This window comes from Lactuca virosa, chromosome 9, assembly GCF_052849685.1.
Source record: "Lactuca virosa cultivar CGN04683 chromosome 9, Lactuca_virosa_CGN04683_v6, whole genome shotgun sequence".
NCBI classification, from domain to species: Eukaryota; Viridiplantae; Streptophyta; class Magnoliopsida; order Asterales; family Asteraceae; genus Lactuca; species Lactuca virosa.
In genome coordinates, this window is record NC_136434.1 from 300766859 (window position 1) to 300787552 (window position 20694).

General features: G+C 30.8%; 1 protein-coding gene across 4 annotated transcripts; it reads right to left on the reverse strand.

Annotated features, from left to right (window-relative positions):
* Positions 1 to 6417: 6417 nt before the first annotated feature.
* LOC145136640 (uncharacterized) lies at positions 6418 to 20004 on the reverse strand. Of its 4 annotated transcripts, none has more exons than XM_079070753.1 (9): positions 19676 to 20004; positions 17841 to 17995; positions 16675 to 17610; positions 16484 to 16609; positions 15151 to 15251; positions 12540 to 12876; positions 11842 to 12009; positions 7356 to 7456; positions 6418 to 6946 (listed from the first exon to the last, which is right to left on the reverse strand). In XM_079070753.1, the coding sequence occupies exons 3-9, from the start codon at positions 17569 to 17571 to the stop codon at positions 6508 to 6510; spliced, it is 2169 nt and encodes a 722-aa protein (XP_078926879.1). In that variant the 5' UTR covers positions 17572 to 17610; positions 17841 to 17995; positions 19676 to 20004; the 3' UTR covers positions 6418 to 6507. The 4 variants fall into 4 exon arrangements, with proteins under 4 accessions (XP_078926879.1, XP_078926878.1, XP_078926880.1 ...); XM_079070752.1 differs by having other exon boundaries at positions 16675 to 17622; XM_079070754.1 differs by having other exon boundaries at positions 16675 to 17628.
* Between the last annotated feature and the right edge of the window lie 690 nt (positions 20005 to 20694).

Below are 20694 nucleotides of genomic sequence, written 5' to 3' on the forward strand. Positions count from 1 at the left end.
TTCACAAAATCTGTAGAGATATTCTTGGAATTCGAATTATAATTTGATTCAAGATCTTAGTTTGTTTGGTTTATCTTATTAGTTTCATACTTCTAGTGTCAGTTAGGTGTTTGGTAAATTTAGTGATCGCCCGCTAGGTGTTCGACATAATGCACTCTGTATTGATTTCATATTTTCTGCAAGAAAATTGTTATTGAAAATGATAGAATGTTATGCAAACATAACTTGCTTCCTAAATTGATTTTATATCTTATTTTGTTTGAGTAATTGGATTATCTAGTAAATATTTAGTGAAATGTTGTTTGATAATTTGATATTCTAAGTATTCTAGTTTGATAAGTAATATGGTACTTCTTAATTTGACTCAGATGTTACTTTGTTTGATAAGTTAGATGATCCAGTAAAAATATTAGTAAAATAGTCTTTGGTAACTTAATATTCTAGGTATTATGATTTGTAAAGTTAGGTGTTACTTCATAAATTTGATTTAAGATGTTATTTTATTGATTAACCAGATGTTACTGCTTACTTTGATAAGTCAAAACTAAAATACATTTTGAGAATTTGTTATTCTATCCTGACATAATTGAATTCATCTCTTTATGTTTTAGTTTGATAATATTAGATTCAGATTTAGATTCTACATAATGTAGATTCTAAATCATCTCTTGTAATAGGCTTTAGGAAGTTGTTAAACAATTTATTCTAATTTCGGAATTACTTTTCTGGAATTTATATTGTAGCTATGGTTAGTGTTTAATGCAGATTCACTATAGCTTGGGCTAGAAATGAACTTCTTTATTTTAGTTTCGGTTAAATACTTTTGAAATTATTTACTGTAGCTAGGATTAGTTTTTGATACACATTGAAAGCTAATGAAATTTATTTTGATGTGTTCTTAATGCGATTCTGATGTGTTCTTAATGCGACAGATGGAAATTTATTCTGGAACAGTAAGTGGAAATGTGAAATATTGACTTGGGTAAAGAAGGTTTCTGCAGAATAAGAAGCATACAAAATAGTTATGCTTTGACCAATCAGATTCCAATTCCATAAGAAAGTAACTGACGAATCAAAGGAATAGGGAAAGGTTGATAAGGATGGTCATTAAAAATGATGAGGGAATGGAACGATGCAAGAAACATACTGGAAGGACATGAATAATTTTTTGGAATATTTGAAAGTCTTTGATTATGAATGACATGGTAGTGTTTTGTTCGTTTGAATATTGGTTATCGTTTTTTAGTTTTGAACAATAGCTATGGTTGTTTCAATGGCCAGTGAATGTTTCACAGAATAATAGTCATGGTTAAAAAATAGTTATGCTTTGACCAATCTAAAATATCATACTTTTTATGATCAAATGTTCATTTTTTGTTATAGTTCATGTACAATATTATAATAGAGTAATGTTATAGGTTTTCTGCACATTTATAATATTCTATAGAATAATGTTAAATGTTGATTTTATAGATTTATATGTAATGACCTTTTTACAATAATATTTTAGAATTTATAGATATATGTAATGTTAATAAAACTTACTTACTGTGTATATGAGGAATATTCTAATAGAATAAGTTTATAGGTTGTATGTTCATATATAATAATTTTATTTGAATAATGTTCTATGTTTTAGAATATTAGAATATTACATATATTATATTTTTATGAACACTGAAATATTAGAATATTTCACTAGAGATAAGTGGTCTCATGGTCTTACGGTCTCAAAAAAATTGACATTTCGAACATTCTATTAGAATAGTGTTAAATTTTGTTGGTTTTTATAGATTTATATGTAATGACCTTTTTACAAAAAAAAATGATATTATAATTTATAGATATATGTAATGTTAATAAGACTTATTTACTATGTATATAGAATATTCTGATAGAATAATTTTATAGGTTGTATGTTCATGTATAATAATTCTTTTGGAATAATGTTCATGTATAATAATTCTTTTGGAGTTTGGAAAATGTGATCAAGCAAAACATCTTAACTTGGAGCAAAAAGGGAAGAAATGGAATGACGACTGTTGAATTGATAAAATATTTAGAAGTGTTTAATGGTTAATAAATATAGATTTTCCTTTTTTTGAATTGCAGCTATGTTTTCTATATTTTGAACAACATGAACAGTTGAATCTTTGGTAAACAGTAGTTATGGTCTGAAGGTTTAAATATTGGTGAATGTTTAATAAAATGATATTATGGTTCAAGAACAGTTATGCTATAAATAATAATACATGAAATTTGTAGTTAATGTCGTATAATGTTAGTAATATCTTTCACATACTAGATAAGCTTAAAATTAAAGTTTGTATGTACAATATTATAATAAAATAATATTCTATGTTTGTCATTATAAAAAGGAGATGTATGTTATTTTAATAGAATAATGTTATGTGTTATTTGCTATCAAAAATTATAGGCTAACTGCAAACATGTATAAAATTAGAATATTCTAAAAGAATAAAATATGTTGTATGTACATATAGAATATTTTTACGAAATAATGTTATAGTTTGATCGGTAACTTGTATAGAACTATAATATTACAATTAGAATATTCTAATTTGTAAAAGCTGATTTGTTTTAAGTTGATTACTATGAATATTATGTTAGGGTAATATTATATGTTTTATGTTATAATACACAGATGTATAATAGTCTAGTATTCTAATATTATATGTTGTTTGTTCTTATAAGTGTATAACTAGAATATTCTAATAGAATAATGTTCTATGTTTTCAATTAAATAAGTTGATATATTAAGTGAAAATAATGTGTATATGTAAAATATTCTAGTAGAATAATGTTATATGTTATCTATTTTCAAAACTTATATTTAGAATATTCTAACAAAATAATGTTGTAGGATATTATAAGTTACATGTAGAGTATTCTGATAGAATAATACCTAATTAAAATTTGGGTTTTCTAATACTTATTGATATGTTATTATTCTAGTTATTCTAAATGTTCCATATTTAATATTAGTTTGTTAAGATGTAATATTTCGAAATTGTGTGCAATATTCTGATATTAAAGTCTATTATTATAATATTTTGTAATGTGTAATATGTAATTATGCTATGTAAGGATTCTAATATTATAAATTTCTACTTGATAACTTGATATTATACACATATGATTTGACGAGTCATTTGTTGCTTTTTTATATTAGATGTTATTCTGTTAGAAACTACTTGCTTTAATTCTTTCACTAAAGTAATGTGTAATATTGTGATAGCACTTGACATACTGTAAGGTAATGTGAAATATTATGAAAATATGTGTCATGTTATCATTTTAGATATTCTGGTTTTATTGGAAACAACTTGCTTCTAACGTTTTTGTTATATAATATGTAATATATGATTTTAGATAGTCTGTTTTTTGTTGAAAACAACTTGGTTTGAATATCTTTTGTGAAATATTGTGAGAGTACTTGATTAACAGTTAAGTAATGTGAAATATTTTGAAATTATTTTTCATATTCTTAAAGTATGTGTCATATTTTTAAATTACGTTCATATTCTGATATTAGAATACGTAATATTCTAAAATTAAAAATTAAAGTTACAAGGATATTGTTAGTTTAATGATTAATGTGTTGTTTATTATGGTATAATTTTCATATTATAGTTGAATTCTAAATATATTACATTAATTTTGTTTATTCAAATGAATCGAATAAAATAACAGTATCAAAAGCCAACATAGTGGATGAAACTAAAACAAAGAATCCCAATGATTAGATAAACACTGATAATTTGAAAACCATAAAACTCGATCATTGGGTTGTCATGTTAGATAAAGGGATGAATATGAATAATCTCAAAAGGGTCTTACAAAGTTATAGTCAAATAACAATGCACCAAAAGCCATAAAAAATATTACATGTTTGTGACATATAAAATCTATTACATATTTATTAATTTTGACACGTGTAGTTGAAAACTTATAGCTTGAAATATTCAAGTTCCTTTCAAGTTGAGCTTCATCAGTTACAACTATCTGCAACCATAAATGAAATAATTGTTAGAATCAAGTATGGATACAATCAAAGATCTGAAAATGAAGTCTATGAGTGATTATACATCATAATAATGTATTATGTAATGTAATTAATCATACAAGACACAATGTAAACACTGACAAAAAATACTCTGAATTTAATAATCTTTCTTAGTACATCCCCTTACTGCACATTAATAAGAATAATAAACATTGCTAAAAGAGACATCCAACCTTTTGTGTTTGATGGAAAAAAAAATTTAAAAAAACTATAATAATGATCATATTCTAAAAACATCTGATGTATATCATGCACCTGAATTTACATATGGTAAATTTAAGAGCATATAGTCTTTTCTTTAGCACAATCCTTTTCTGCAACTTAACAAGAGCATATTCAAACCAAACTATGCTAAAAAGACATCTCCAGTATTTTTATGTTTGACAAAAAAAAACATGTTATAACAAAACTATGGTAAATATAATAAAAGTAGTTAACATTACATTGTTTTATACCAATTGTGACTCATATTTTAAGAAGTATACTCCAATTCTTAAAGAAGACATTAGTCGTGGGAAAGAGGAATGATACATCAAACTCTTTGTTCATTCAGGATTTTCATCAAACACATAGAATGCATGTATAGTTTAAGAGAATTTGCTAGAGAACAGTAACTGTTTTGTATATACATTATTAGATTGAAAATTTAAGATCTAGGAGTAAAAATCAAAGCTTGAAGGGGCTGAAAATCGATCTCGGTCTGATGACGATGATGATGAATAGTTGAAAGCGCTTACCAGGAAGCTAAATCGAAGCTTGAAAATGCTGAAAGCGATATGAATCTTATGATCAATTGCTAACATCGGTTTATGTAACTTGATGAAAGCGTATTTTGGTGAAAAATCAATTTCAATCTAGTTCTGAAGTTGAAAATCATCAAATGAATGGGATAAGATCTGATTCCGATGAAACCTCCAATTGCTGAAAACGATCTCAATCGAAGATATCAACTGATGATCAGTCGCTCGTGAAAGCTTGAAATCGATGTGAACTACTGATCAATTGTTGAAATCTCTTTCAATAAGCCTGTAAAATCACAAATCATCGCAGCGTGAGTGACAATTAACGTACAAAACTCAAGTTTTTTGCTTCTCATTCAATCAAAATATTGTTGCGGTTGAGAAAACCATATGAGGAAATCAACGGATGAAAGAGCGAATCTGATTTTGTTACGTTGATTAAGGAAAGATCATGTAAATCAGGGGATTTCATTATATGATTAAAAGCTGACTAATCTACCCTTGAGTGTTTAATTAAGCGCTTTAATCAGGGTTTTTTTTGAACCACAAGATCAAATTTGATCAATGACTAAGATTTGGTCCCTATGTCTCACAAAATATAGGTGGTCTCAAATGAACTTCTACCTATATATATATATATATATATATATATATATATATATATATATATATATATATATATATATATATATATATATATATATATTAAAAACTAAAAACAATAAAGAAAATATATAAAATAGAGCCGACCAATCACATGAGGAAAGAGAGGGCGGTGTACCCTCCCCTCACACTTTCCCTGCACTGCCTAAACTGCACCCCCGGTGTAGTGTAGTAGGGTGTGGTTCCGGCTCCCCTCACCCTTTCCCGCACCACACCTTGGAGCCTAAGAACTAATTTGAGTGGTACATGCTAGGGAGGGACTTAAGCATTAGAGTCATCGTTCTAACACTAATCAAAATATAATTTTGAAATCCAATCGTGATTTCATAATTGTTCGATCCAAAACTCAAACGTGAGTAAAATGGGGATGTGTTTTTCCTTGTGAGATTAAATTTATGGATTCAATGCTTCTCTTTACCACACATCTAATTTCACCTTTGAATTTCTCTAATGTATCACTTCACTAAAACCTCCTAATATGATTATCATGTCTCAACTTTCTATTTTCACATCTTCGCCGCAAAAGTTGCTAAAATTCAAGTGTTACCCATATGGTGAACTTTTTATTCAATTTTCTCAACATATCTTAATTCTTACGTAGGGAAATTTCCATATTGAATTGTCGTCCTCGTTTTCATATTAACACCTGGTTTTACATTTAAACAACATTTAAATCTCTTAGTTGTAATTTTCACACCTTGAATACTTTTCCCTCCAAAATTTCAATATATAGATACCATTTTACCATTGGATTATTCATTGTTGAATTGAAATTTAGCTCGTCTACCTTTGTAGCTAAAGACATTGATATGTTGATATTTAGCAACAGAATTCAGTTTGTTGATAAAAAGATTGTCAATATTTCGGTTTTCCTAGTAGTGATGGTTAGATATAACTACTGTTCACAAAAAATCAAAAATAAACTCCTTATTAAATAATAATATAGGGGACCTTACTTAATTTCTTTCCATTGGTAATATTGTTAACACAACATGAATAACGAAGAGAAAATGGCATTTACAACGGCTTAAACTCTATCCCTTGAATAACAAGGCCAACAAACTGTGTAACTTTAGATCCACGACATTCAAGACGCATTTTAATAACTTCTGTGTCTTTGGTTGAAACTTCACACAATGTAAGGTCCATCCAACCATCCTTCCTCATTTTCGGATAACCTTTTATTTTGCGGGAGTGTGATGGCAAGTCGTACTTTTCATCAGCTATGGATCGGATAATAGGGCTTGGAGGAGCATGGACTAAATAGAAAGATTGAACATAATTAATTGATCCCGTACTCCGAAATGTTATGTAATCCTCAAGCAAAGAATATTGTTCTGGTAGTCTGTATATGAGATGACAAGAATAACTTGTCTCAAGGGTCAACGATTCCGATTTGATTTGAAAATCAATGGTCAACTTGTGATTGTCAAGAGACTCAGCTACCACTTCGAATCTGTAGAATAGTAAAAAATATATGAATGTTTATAAATTCTAGAATAGCATGATGAAGCATACCACACATGGGATTGTATGTAGTATGCGTAAACATTTTCACATTCTCTTTGTAACTTTCTAATACAACAAAATGGTAATTTCGGTTGTTTGAGACAACCATGCATGCTTTATTATATGGTAAAACATAATGTATACTAACTATACCCGACTTTAAAATGAATAGCAAACTTCTTTCGTGAACATTTTGGAGTCCTGTAAATAAGAAATTGATATGGCATGCACATTATTCAATTTAATACCCCTTTTAATTAATAAGGATCATCATCAATTTGTACAACTTGCACCATTACCTGGTATGATCAAGTATTATTAAACTAAACAAAGTTGTTGAGAAAAAGAGTGAAAACCTTGATTCTGGTTGAGACTTCCATATCCAGTCGCGCTCTATCAGAATGGATCTAGCAGATATCATTAGACGTTTCTTCATATTTTTGCTAATAGAAATCCACTGATCAATGTAAACAATTATCAAAATTCTAGTTAGATAATAAAGGGACAAAACTTTTGTAAATTATATTAATCATTAAGATATACTTCATGAATGTGATGATATGTATCTTTAAAGATCAACTATTACAACATTTCAAGCATGAAAAACGAAAACTAGGTATCGGAGTGAAAGAAAGTGGAGAGACGGAAGCAAGGCTGAGCAGATGAAATTCAGTACTTGTCCTTTCCTTCGGTGGTTACCTTTTTCTCGATATCGTTGATTTGTAATAAGAATGGCTTTTTTAGTTACAAAGGGAACGTGGACAGTGGGTAATATTTTTGATGCAGATGGAACAAATGCTAATGCATGACTTGACAATGTCAGTACTAGTAGGAATGGAAATGTAATGACATCAGCAACAAATCCGCCGATGTGATCCGACAGCTCGGAATTGGACGAAATTCACATACGACATGTAAAATTAGCTGATTAAGAAAACTCATCCCTTTTCCATGACGTGCGGTGTTTTTTTGGCAATTCAGGATAGTTTAAGAACTCAAAATTGCATTTTTCTGTTTTTTTTTCTCGTAAACTTTATTTTTTCATATTAGATTTAGATAATTAATTAGGAACCTTATCCTAATTAATTCTGATTTCCTAGGGTTGAAGGAAGGAAGATTATCTTCTCCTCATAAGAATTTTGTTTCCTTTGTACAATTTTGCGATTATCAATTCAGAATCCGTTTGGAGTTATCTTTGTTCTTTGTGTGTCCTCGTTGCTTGTAATTGGTCATAATCCGATTGTATAGGAATCATTTGGTATTAGAGCAATTGTCGCGATGGTGGACGTGATCCATGGAATGACAGAGCTGATATGCATGATCCACATGACATAGAGATCGAATTCTTGCAACGACGAATACAAGAACTCGGGTTGTTGCATTAAGACTCGTCGGATGAAGAGACTGAATCAAAACCAAGCGTCCGGGGTAACAACTACAAGGAGGTTAATCATTTTAGCGGGCCAAGACGAGATCGCTGTGAGAGAGGATATCATGGTGATTCGTTGAGGAATACTGTGTGAAGGTTGAGATTCTTTAAGTTCACGAGCATGCTAAACTGACAAATTCAGTGAATGGTTAAGCACCATTGAGCAGGTGTTTAATCTACGAGACATATCGGAACACTTTAAGGTGAAAGTGGCAGCCATCAGAATGAGGAAACATGCCACTCTTTCTTTGGTCAGATCATGTGAAGAAACAATGGAAGCTATCGTGTTTGTCATTTGACCAAAACTTATGGAAGCAACGTCGGGTTGTAAACCCTCTTCCCGTCCCTACCGCTCTGTGGGAAGATGTGATATTCAAAAATGGATATTTTGTGCCCTCCTCCAAGTGTCAAGTGGCTCGTATATACTTTGTAGAGATTGTCAAGTTGCATGGCATTCCTAAGACACTTACTTCTAATCAAGATGTAAAGTCTATGAGCCACTTTTGGTGTACCTTGTAGACATCAAAGTTGCAGTTCAAGTTCTCACCATTTACAAACTGATGATCAAACCGAAGTTGTGAATCATAGTTTGAGAAATTTATAAGGAAACTTAATTTGCGACGGTCCTACACAGTGTGATCTCACTCTTCCACAGAGAGAATTTGCTTATAATCGATCAATTAAACGAACTACGAGCAAGATCCCATTTAAGATAATGTATCTCTAACTATTGTTGATCATTTTAGTGTTGAAGGTGGTGACGAGGAGTCGAGTCAAATTAAAAAGCTTCACTAGCACGTTTGCATGCAGATTGAGAAGCATAACAAACAATATGTTGATTGTGCTAATAAACATCACAAGTAGGTTGTTTATCGAGAAAGTGATGTGTGGATATATTTGAGGCAAGAGAAATTGTCGAACATACACTTTAGTAAGCTCCACCCTAGGACTGATGGTCCTTTTCGTATTTTTGAAGAAAATCAAAGCCAATGCTTACAAGATCAAGTTGTCAGGCCATTACAACGTGTCAGCTACGTTCAATGTTGCAAATTGTCACCTTTCATGGGGATTTTGATGATGAAGTAGACTCGAGGACGAGTCCTTTTCAAGAGGTGGTGGATGATGCATGTGGTACAAGTGATAATGCATGGCTTGATGATGCCAAACACTAGTAGGAATGGAAGAGTGATTACATCATCAACAAATATGCCGAAGTGATTTGACAGCTCGGAATTGGACGAAATTCACACACATATAATATGAGCCGATTAAAAAAAACTTATGTCTTTGGCATGATGTGTGGTGTTTTTCAACCATTTGTATCCGTTTAGAACCTCAAAATTGTGTTTTCCTATTCTTTTATGTTTGAAAACTTCTTTTTTTGAGATTTGATTTAGATAATTGATTTCAAAAACTTATTTTTTTTTAATTTCGAATCTTATCCTAATCAATTCTTATCTCCTATGGTTAAGGAAGGAAGCTTCTCTTCTCCTCCTTATAAGTATTTCGATTCTTTTATTTGTTAGACAATTTTTGGATTATTAATCAGGAATCTGTTTGAAGTTATCCTTTGGTTCTTGTTGCTTGTAAATAGCCATTCAGTCCAATCATCTAGGCATCAATTTTTTGTAATGTAATAAACATGTATGTGTTGTGCCTTGGTTTAAAAAAAGCGTGACTGTGGAGCAATGCGTAACTAGAAAACATCATCTACATAAATTTGTAAAAGCGGATGTCTTAATCAAAACTATAGCCAAGAAAACTAGCTTATCATTTTAAATTGGTCATTAGCTACGTGAATTTGTAAAAACAATCTAGCTTCTTATTGGACCGTAACATTTTTTATAATCCATTGATGGCTAAAGAAGTGGTGTTGTAGGCTAAAAAATCCAAGTGTAAATTTCTCATCTTAAAAACAAACCTTGAGAAAGCTTCAATACTCTTTTTTTCCGAAAGATAGAAAGCTTCAATAATCTTAATGAGGGATATCTTGAGAAAGCCTTTCTTCGGGAAGGTCCTTGATGCTTGTTAATGGTTCTCTAAAGCTGGAGCTTAAGGTGGAAAAAGGGGTGATGCTTGTTAATGGTTCTCTAAAGCAGTCTTAGGCAGCCTAAGGATTTACTTTTTCTTCGTTCTTCAAAACATCCATCAATGTTATTAAAGACTTGGCAAGTATTCAGTTAGAGATCTTTCGGGAAGGGTCGACTTGCAATTAAATGGCTTCGGTCTAATGACAAAAATGCTCGTCGATAAAGAAAAAAAACCTGGTATTGATAGTCTTCATGCTAAAAATCTCATGTTTTAAGGGAAATGGTGGTGGAGAATTTGTACGAAGAATGATGCAATATAGAAAGATGTTATTGCCGCTATTCATGGTTTATGATTTGGTATGAACTCAAACATGTCGTTAAAGGTAGAATGTGGGGTTATATCTTGAGTTTAACGAAAACTATAAAGGATTTTAATATATTGTTTTTTGATTTATTTTCTAGATTAGTGGGTAAAGGAGATAGCATTAGACTTTTGGACTAAAATATGGCATGTGTGTTGGATTCTCACTTCCCTAGACTTTTTGCTTTGCATGTGAATCATAGTTCTTCGGTAAGCTAGACGCCATGCAAAAATGATAGGGGTGTCATAAATAGAAATGGAGAATGCCTTGAGTGATCAAGAGATGGAAGATTTAACGTCGCTCTCTAATCTATGTAATACGTTTTTTACTTTCGAAAGTTAGGCTTTGAATACTTCTGGCGTTTTTTTCAATTTTATCTCTTAAATATTACAAATAACGGTTTCTTGTTAAAGCAAAGAGGGAGAGAGTTTAGATGGAATAAGCCAATTATGGGAAAAGTCAACAACTATTTATAGAGAGTGGCTAGAGCGTTCCCTACAAGGGTCGATCTTGAAAAAATGTGTGGTTTTATTTCTTTTATTGGTTGCCCATGAAATGTCCATGACGAGACCAAAGTCCATCACTTCATACGTTGCCCTATTATTAAAGATTTTTGGATTTCTTTATTCAGATGGTTTGGTTTGGTTAGGTGTGTTGTTTCCTCCGATGATTTATATTGAGGATTTGTTCTCCGTCTCTCGTCACATAGGTTTCACCAAACATCCAAAAAGCACTTAAAGAGGTTGTGATATTTTCTTTAAATGGTCGAATCGAATTCTAGGAACATGAGAGTTCATTCCAACGACATCTCTTTACTCCGCTCTTGGTAGATGAGGTTCAAGTGACGTTATTGTTGATTAATAGACTAAAGAATAGAAACTTAGGTGGATTAATTTGTGTTGTAACCCCTCTAGCTAATATGTAACTCTTTGTTTCTCTAGTTTCTCGTTAGTTTGTTTCTTAATTTAATTATGATCGTTAAAGAAACAATATTTCAAGCACTTATAGAATAGAAAGATACCTTTTCACCCTCGTGGATAAGAAAGCCTTTGCGAAGAAGAAAGTATAAATCCTTCTTAGTTGTCCACTGTAAATTATCTTTTGACAACTTGATTAAATCCATATAATCTAGTGTCATCTTTTGTTCCAACTCGGTGTCCAAACCAGATCTTCGCCTCATATGTTTGCCCTTTCGATCTCCATGTATACTTGTGTTAAATTCAATTAAATCACATTATAAGGAAAATAGTTCCTATTAATTACACATATAAAGCCTTATATTGATGTAAATTTCATTATCTTGATTTGTGTATTTACATTATCTGATGACCTTTATTTCACTCCAAAATGTATAGGTATTCAGGGTCAGTAGCGGATCTAGCCCCTTTAAGTGGGGTGCATGGACCCCACTTGGAGGTGGGCCCCACAATTTTTACTACTAAATAGTCTTCCAAAAATCCAAGTTTTACAAAAAAAACCCTCTTTGGCACCCACTTTTACATTAAATACCCTCATTGACATTTTTTTTTACTTCAAAAACCCAAAAATACATTACATTTTCAGAATTTTATAATTTTTTGTATTTTTTGGACCCCGGTTAGATTTGGTTCTGGATCCGCCACTGTTCAGGGTATAATTTTGAAAAAAAGCTAAAACTTGAAACTATAATAAACTTGGGTAATAACAGATAAAACCTAATGCATTTTGTCAACAACTTACATGCTCCACGGGTCGAAATTCAATGCCTTCTAAATGACGCCAACGACTTGTAATAGCAAATTGTAAGAACTCAATTTTGAATTCATGTTCCTCTCTGTAACTAGTAAACCGATATAATTCAGCCATTAGCCACCCATCTTTTCTCAATTGCACAGCGTGTGACTTTGAATAATGTGTCTCCTCTTCCAATTTGTATAAGAAGGGTACATATATCCCATGCTTGTTAATTTCATGTTTGAAGACAAGGTTTATGGTGTAAGCTACATGTGGTGACAAGAATCGAGTCCTCACTTCTACTTTGAAATCAGAGGAAAATGAAATGAAAATATTTGAGAACCTGCAGATATCGCAATCACATGTATTTAAATAATTAAAGAGGGAATGGAATGGAGCATTATGGTAGTGTTTCGTATGCAGTAGTTAAAGAAGGAATAGAATAGAGCACTATGGTAGAATGAAAAAAAATCTTGTTTGTAATGTTTGCTACAAAGGTGTGGAATAAAGCATTCCTTAAGCAATGTGATTGCTTCTCCTGACTGATTTTCATTCCATGAGGGAGGGCTGTTTTCCATGGAATGGAATGAGACGATGAGTTATTCAAACATGTTGTTTGTTATTAATAAAAAGAAACCTAAATAAAATAAAACTGACAGATACAGAAAAATAATGTTATTTTATATAAAAAAAACATTAATTTAATAGAGATAAATAATCAAATAAACTACAAATAAGCATATTTCATTTCGCTCAAAATACAAATTGATGTTTCGCAAAAAGTTAAAAGAGAATTATCTATGAATCAAAAAAATTTATAAAATAAAATAACTCGATACCATGAAATCTTTAACTACAATTATAACTAAAAATACTTTTTTTTTTAAATACTTAATTGAAGTTTTAAAAACTTTATAAAGATCAATATAAAATTGTAGATTATATGAATAAGCATAATTTATAACTATAGTATATATCATCCCATTTCGAAAAAAAAAAAAAAAAAAAAAAAAAAACACCCCTCCTCAATGGAATGAAAACCAAGCCGGGAGAAAGAATCTCATTCCATGAGAAATGCACCATTCATTCCTTAGTGGATTTTACATATGATGTGTTCATAGATGATTCATGATAAAACATGAAAAGTTAATTTTTAAAAAATGACAATATATTTTCATTTTTTGTCTAATATAACATCATACATTTATTTTTGTTTTTCCATTTATGCATTACTTTTGTACAATACCATTTATGTTAATTTATTTAAATACGGACCATTCAATCATTCATGCAAACTATTTTTTTAGAACTCGAAGGTAGATGCTATATTACAAAAAAAAAAAAAGTTAATTTTTAGAAGATAGTTAATTTCATAACTCAATGAAAGCTTCATTATGACATTATCACCACCAAATGTTAATTTACAAAAAATAGCAATGTACTTTCATTTTGGTATCTAATATTGCATCATACTTTTATTTTTATTTCCATTTATGCTTTACTTTTATGCAAAGAGAAATTATGCAAAGAGAAATTAAGACCTCTATGTGACTAATTATTTTCACATAGGGACCATTTATGTAGACATATTTAAATAAGGACCATTCACGCAAGTAGGTTAGTACTTTCTCTTTTTAACGTTAGAAATATGTATTTCACAGTAGAGATTAGTGCCAATAGTTGGATAAGTGACTGTTGTTTATAATTACTTTAAGGATTTCAACTTATGTTTGTTCTAACACAATACTATAATGACCATTGGGATAGGTAACTTTACTTTTATCATTTTTTATTTTCATCTGTCATCTATTAATCTTATCATTGAAGTCATGACTCTTTTCATTAACATACTGTAGATAAGTCATGAATGCTTTGAGAACCAATGGTTTTTATTGCTAAGATGTCCAATACATAACAAAAATAGGAAAAACTATGACTGTTGTTTTAATTGCGGCTAGGTAACATCTATTTGCATTTACATCATTTGTAAAGCAATTTGTGTTTCCACAATCTTTTGTTTTCCATTAGAGCACATAGGATAATGATTTAAATGCAGGTTACTATATTTAAGACATTTGTTTCCAATTATCAACCGCATCAAGACTACATGAATGCCTTATTGGGTTAGGATAGATAAGCTACAACTGTTAGTGATGATGGAAACAAATATATCAAGTACCTAGGACTTAGAAATGAATCAAAACATATAGCACAATAGAAGCTCCAACTACCAAAGTAAGATGGTATTTCACACATTTGAATGGAAGTATGTTGCTATAAAATATCACCACAAGTATTTGTAAAATTATGATTAATGGCCATGTTTTTGTTTTTATCTAGGTAATTTTAATTTGTTAACCGTGTGGAACACGGGTTATAACCTAGTAATATAATAAAACAGAAGAATGATATTAATACGAACATTAATTATTAATTATATAATAACAAACTAATAATGATAATAATAATAGTTATTATTAATTTAAAACAGAGTAAAAAAATAAGGGATTTAACATATGATGTGTTCATAGATGATGCATGAAACTCTTAAAGATCTTACTAAATCCAAATATCCAATCAGCATATACATACTCATTCACTAAGAGAAGTCACTAACCTTGAATAATCATCACTGCGACAAATAAACCTCCCTCCATGTATACATTCTGCTGCAGATATCATTTCATGAAATTGTTTGTTTTTATTTATTGTAACCCACTGCCAAATAAACATATTCAGTTTAGTATGAAAGTAAAATTTCGTTTAATGAAATCCAAACGTTAACTGCATAAAAGGTACACAACTTAAACAAATAGGCATCAACCTAACCAGCCTTTAGTTTTCTACTTTTAGTAATCAATTATATATATGTAGTAGTAAAATACCTGTAAATTTAGTGATGACTCGGATATATGACTTTCTTTGACAAAGGTTATTGAAAAAAAAAAAAAAAAAACCTTAAATGAATGATGGAGTATATCTTCTTTCATGGTCGAGCTAGTTTGAGAAAAGAAAACTTTGATTTGACACCCATTAGCATGCAATTTATTAAGAGAGAGAGAGAGAGAGAGAGAGAGAGAGAGACTTTACAACACATTAATATGTTTGTTTAAACTCGTATTTTATATTACAAGCATCCTAAATGTTATTTGTCATCATATGAAACTGTGACAAAGCTTCCAATAAACTATGTTTTGCTTGGAAAGAACACATCACATGATACAAACTAGGAAAAGGCCCGTGCGTTGCACCGGTCATTCTTTTAAAGAATAAAATAAAGTGTAGAAGAATATAATAGACGAAAATTACAAAGAATAAAGAAAATTGATTGAATTTGGCAACTTTTTAGAAAATATGTGACGAAAGTCTGAATGTTAAAAAGTTCGGTTTGATAATAGAAGAAAAAAAAATATCAAAATAGAATAATGTTGAAAAATAGGACTGTAAATGGACTAAAGAAACAGAGCACTTTTGAGAAAAAAAAAACATCTAAGAAAAGTCACAACTGAATCTTTTTAGAAAAAAAAAATGATAGAAGAATACGGTAGACAAAAACGATAAAGAATAAAGAAAAAGGGTTGTAAAGAAACAAAAGTGAAAGTTTAGTGGCAAAAATATAAAGAATTGAAAATAAAGTGGCAAAATTATAAAGAGGAAAAGTTTGTTGAAACTTTAGTGAGAAAACTATAAAGAAGTGAAGAAAAAGGGTTGTAAATAAGTAAAAGTGAAAGTTTAGTGGCAAAAATATAAAGAATTAAAAATAAAGTGGCAAAATTGTAAAGAGGAAAAGTTTGTTGAAACTTTAGTGGCAAAATTATAAAGAAGTAATAGTAAAGTGGTAAAATTATAAATGGGAGAAGTTTCTGTTGAAACTTCCCATGTCCTTTAATATATATATATATATATATATATATATATATATATATATATACATATATATAGTTAATTACCCTTTTGCCCTCATCAACAAGGATCCCTTTGGAAAGAAGTGATATGAGTTCCTTTTGGGATGTGTAGGATAGTGGAGGTACAGCACGCTCTGACATCTCGATTAGAGGGACGTTGCTATTGATATTCTGCAGAAATATTTTGTTTTAGGATTTGTATTCTCTGAAAAACAGAATATGAGATGCTTAATTACCTGTTGTTCATGTGCAATCTGAAGTTCTTCCACAATCTCTTCCATTGTTGGTCGTTCTTTACGCTCTCTACTTGTACATTGATTGGCGATGGTTGAAAAGGTTATCAAAGAATCCCATTCTATTTCTTCCTTTATATGTTGAAAGATAATACCATCTAATTTCTTTTCATCACAACATTTTTTCCACCAACTTACTAAACTTGTATGTTTATCATTACGATACTCGGTACATAAACTTCCGCACATTACTTCAAAGAGCACCACTCCAAAGGAATACACGTCAGACTCTTTTGATAGAAAGCCCATTTCCCAATACAACGGATCACAATATCCAACTGTGCCAACGGGATTGGAGACAACAACAGTGTGTGGTTGGTTTGATACGCCAATCTTTGACAACCTAAAATCAGAAACTTTAGGAGTCCACTTGTCATCCAAAAGGATGTTGGAGCTTTTAATATCACGATGGAGAACTCTTCCTTGAGGTTTCTTTGGATCATGAAGGTACCTTAGCGCACGTGCAGCCTGAAGGCATATATCAAGGCGTTGAGTCCATGTAAGACTAACATCACTTATATAGCGATCAAGGCTTCCACGAGAGGCATATTCGTACACAAGGACTCTCTCATCGCCCTGAATGCAAAAGTGCATGAGAGAAACTAGATTTGCATGTTTTAATTCGGAAAGCATTGTGATCTCCTTCCAAAACTCAGTGTTCCCTTGACCCAGTCTACGGTCTAAGCGCTTGAAAGCTACCATGGTTGGTGTTGAAAGTGAGAGTTCTCCTTTGTACACCGGACCGAACCCACCACGTCCGATTAGTCTGTCGTGACTAAAGTTTCCAGTGGCAGATATTATGTCTTCCATTCGAATTTTGAGGTGATCAAAATGTTCCATGACCGATGGAAAAAGTTGTATGCAATAGCTTGAACGTACCTTAAAAAAAAACTACACCTACTTAAATAAGAATCACATCAAGTTTTGACAAATGACCTTCCCTTTTGTGGTCTTGTCTTTTTTTACCCCAATTAAATAATGGATAATGTGTCATTTCTTTTTGTTTAGGTGCACCAAGAGATCAACAAATGACATACCAAGCTTAACCTAACATTTTTCAAACGCATGTTGTTGGTTTTACAGTTTTAGAGAGTAATATTACAGGCTACCTGAGATTGAAGTATGTGAGATCCGGTCAACTCTATTTTGGAGTGTTTTATTACCAAGTGATCACCAATAAGCTATCTTGATGTCAGGCTCGTCCTAAGGAATTTGATGCCCGGGACGAAAAGATATGCCCATTTTTATACCATAGATGATAGAACTACAACAAACAGATATAAGACAGTTACTTTCTATTAGCAAGCTCATTCATACAAACAAAAACTTATTAGCTCCTAGAATGTAACATTTATTTATAGATCCTTGTTAGAAATTAACAATGTCCTGTTGTCATTTCTTTTGTTTTCTATTTTGAGCTCCAAATATTTCAAACTGTAATGTTAATAAACAATACTTAAGCATAGAATGATGAAATCTGGAATATGCTTTTGTTTCTTTTTTGTTTGCTAATCATACCAATTAGAGCTGCAAAAATCGACCCAACCCGCCAACCCAACCCAAAATTAGCGGGTTGGGTTGAGATTTTCAACCCATTTAACTTAAATGGGTCAACCCGTCTAACCCATTTAATTAAATAGGTTGGGTTGGGTAAAATTATCAACCCATCAACCCATTTAACTTTAATATATATATTTAATTTGATATTATTTGAATATTATCATGTATTAATCAAAGTATTAATTTGTAAATTATAATGTTGCATTATTATTATCTATGTTTAATAAAATTCAATCCTAATTTCCATCATTTTTTTAGCGCCGATAATACTGGTTACTCTCCAAAATCACTGTGAAACTAAACATTTTTAATGTTATTTGAACAATTTATTTGTATTTATGAATTAGGATTGTGCTTTTGTCACTCATAACTATGACGTTTTATTTATGTTTTATAATTTAAGTGGTATACAGTAATATTTAATTATATAATTTATTTAATTGATTTTAAATGGGTTAACCCAAGTTTAACCCATTTATTTAATAGGTTGGGTCAAGAACTACATAAACAAGTCAACCCGGTGACAACCCATTTATCTAAAAGGTTGGGTTGGGTTGGAAATATCAACCCATTTAAATAAACAGGTTGGGTTGGGTTGAAATTTTCAATCCAATTATTAAATGGGTTGAACCAGAACCCAACCTAGGTCAACCCATTGCCACCTACCGATAACACTTAGCACCTTCTTCTTCAAGATGACGTCAATAATATGAAACATGTAAAATTTGGTAAGTGTTAAAAAGTAACATAAAGTAAAGCAAAAAAATCCCAACTCTTTTAAAAAATATGTCGAATAATCCTGAAGTCTTTAACAATTTTGCTATGAAATCACCCTCTCAAATAAGATCAACAAGAATTCACTGAATAGTGAATACAAAGATTAAAACAAAGAAAAGCAGTGTAATAACACTCTGGGAAATATTACTCAATACTCAATGATTTTGGTGCATACAAAATGAAACTTTGATGATTGCTAGAAATTTGAGAGTCTAGTTCTCTCCCAAGGTACAAGAGTAGATTTCAGAAAAAGATGATATCCCCCCCCCCCCCCCAATTTTTTCCCAGCATATAGGCTAACCTCTAATTATAAAACGTAAATTACCCAAAATGCCCTTCCACCACCAAAGATTCCCCAGCTATATTTAGCTCAATTTAATTAACTGTTTTTTCCATTTCTACCCCTAACAAACATACTAACCTGAAGTTGATGAGTAGCAATAGAACTAATCATCTAAACAAAGCAAAATAATTTGTCAGTAAACTAAAAGTCAAAAACAGAAAAACATTTTGTTTATGCGAACTATGAAATACAATGAAACAACAAACACAAAGGAACAAAATATATGAAATAAAAGCAACAAAGAGGAAAGAGAGAAGAAGAAACCTTGTGGTTGTGGTCGGAGACGACTGGAACCAGAGCAACGACGAGATATTATGAGAGGTATAAAACGAGATATTGTGAGAGGTATAAAGTATTTGAGAGAGCAGCAGGAGGCATCAGCGATGAGTCAGATCAGAGAAGAAGAGAATGAAAGTCAAAGTCATACGCATACAAGTCGGTCTGCTAGGATCTGAGGGAGATGGAGTGAGAGCGTTGACTGGTGAGGTCATGTTACCAAAAGATGAATTCGGTCTCCTCATCTTCTCAAAAACTGGAATCACGCGGCTTTGCGCCTTTGCCTTCAATTTCTTTTAGATTTTCATTTTCTCTTTTACCCAATTTTTTTACTTTATTTCATTTGATAAAGGTTTGGTCAAAAGTGACAAAAGTCGATACCTATTAGATTTTGTAGCCCTCCGATGACTTGGGCCGGCCCTTCACGGCTGATATTATATCAATACATTATACGTCTGTATAATATATAATATCCAATTCTTTTTAATATTTTATTGTCTATTTATATTTATTATTTCAGTTAGTGTCGCTTTAATGATGTTTTTATAATAATATATATAATATATAATACTGTTTTACTATATGTTTTGTAATACTATTTAAAATACAGTTGATAGAAAATCTAAAGAGTTTTTGAAAAAAATTATATAAATATGATATTTTGTTGTAATATATAATTACTATTTATGCTTATTATCATTGTTTTGGTATTATTATAGTTTTGTATCATTGTAACCAGTATTATTTGTAAAAAAAAAAATCTAACAAACATACTTTAAATTAAAATCAACCTTTTCTCCATCCAAAAAATCGTCAAAGAAGACTACTTCTTTATATTTATGTTTTATCTTGGAGTACAAGGACTCTAGAACTTAAATTGCGAATACAGTGCTTTCAACTTAACCTCAACTTTGACAGGTTGGAGAAACCAAATGGTTTGTTTTGGTTCGTTTACAAGACAACTACTCTTAAACACTATGAAAAAGAAAATCAATAAAATCATGAAG

What these genes read in the sequence shown, in the direction of transcription:
- LOC145136640 (XM_079070755.1), bottom strand. Translation starts at nt 17,571, where the DNA reads ATGGAACATTTTGATCACCTCAAAATTCGAATGGAAGACATAATATCT. An exon ending in AGATTGCACATGAACAACAG is followed by an intron (nt 16,610 to 16,674) that starts GTAATTAAGCAT and finishes ATATTTCTGCAG; the next exon opens with AATATCAATAGCAACGTCCC. An exon ending in TTGTTGATGAGGGCAAAAGG is followed by an intron (nt 15,252 to 16,483) that starts GTAATTAACTAT and finishes TTTATTTGGCAG; the next exon opens with TGGGTTACAATAAATAAAAA.